The sequence below is a fragment of the Oryzias melastigma genome, linkage group LG20, assembly GCF_002922805.2.
Source record: "Oryzias melastigma strain HK-1 linkage group LG20, ASM292280v2, whole genome shotgun sequence".
Classification (NCBI taxonomy): Eukaryota; Metazoa; Chordata; class Actinopteri; order Beloniformes; family Adrianichthyidae; genus Oryzias; species Oryzias melastigma.
The window spans coordinates 8,604,763-8,605,621 of NC_050531.1; the positions used below are offsets into that span (position 1 = coordinate 8,604,763).

Genomic DNA, 859 nt, shown 5'->3' on the forward strand with positions numbered 1-859 from the left:
TGGAGTTACACATTTGACCCCAAGGCCAAGCAGGTTTCGGGCAGTGGGCAGGAGGCTGCCGCTCACCCCACCTTCCTCCTGGATTGGTGGACTCTGTATGCCAGCTCGGTGGTGCCGCTGCTGCAGGAGCAGTACGGAGACCAGCCCTTCTTCTCTGGATGCCTTGAGGTGAATTCTCAGAACACTATTCCCAGCTTATCTTTGATGAGGAATGTCCCAAGAGATGAAACGGTCCAGCTTTAAAGTCTCACTTCAACTAAATATATATATATATTTTTTTTCAGTTGTAAAATCATTCCTAGAAAATTAAGTACTATTCATTTTTTTACACAAAATTAGTGTAGTTTTTAAGACATATTTTCTGCAGAGCAGCAGGAGTCCATCAGAAATACACTTCACAATTATGGGCGGGACTGTTAGTGCAGACGTGGGGCTCTTTTGCCCCCTCCACAGTGGCTCTCTAGCTAAAGAAAAATAAAATAATAGTAATTTTTAAAAGTAAGGGTTGTTAACTTTTGTATATTCTTAATGTCCTTTTCTACTGGATCATTAACTAATCATGTTTGATGTTTATGCTCCAGTTAACAGCAGTAGTCAGTAGGAAAAAGGATGATGGCTCACCAACCTAAAGTATAACAAGAAAAAAAAAATGTAATTTTTGTCTTGTTGTGTTTAGGAATACATTTGTCTCACTTAAATCTTCCCATTTGGGACAGGAAGTCTTTTATTTTGAAAGAAAGTCATATGTGCTTCTGTCAAAAGCAAAAAACGACTTCTCATTTATCTCAATATTAATGTATTTATATTTAAATAATAAAATAATTACATAATAATTAGAATTCATATTTATTATAAAAAG

The 859-nt window shown here is 36.4% G+C and overlaps 1 protein-coding gene across 1 annotated transcript in view; it reads left to right on the forward strand.

The window, feature by feature from the left end:
* Positions 1–859, forward strand: part of gyg1b (glycogenin 1b) — a gene marked incomplete in the record, with an annotated part of 8,196 nt that overhangs the window by 6,026 nt on the left and 1,311 nt on the right. The window contains 1 exon segment of the mRNA XM_024279776.1: positions 1–168. Within this exon segment, the coding sequence (XP_024135544.1) occupies positions 1–168 (168 nt within the window).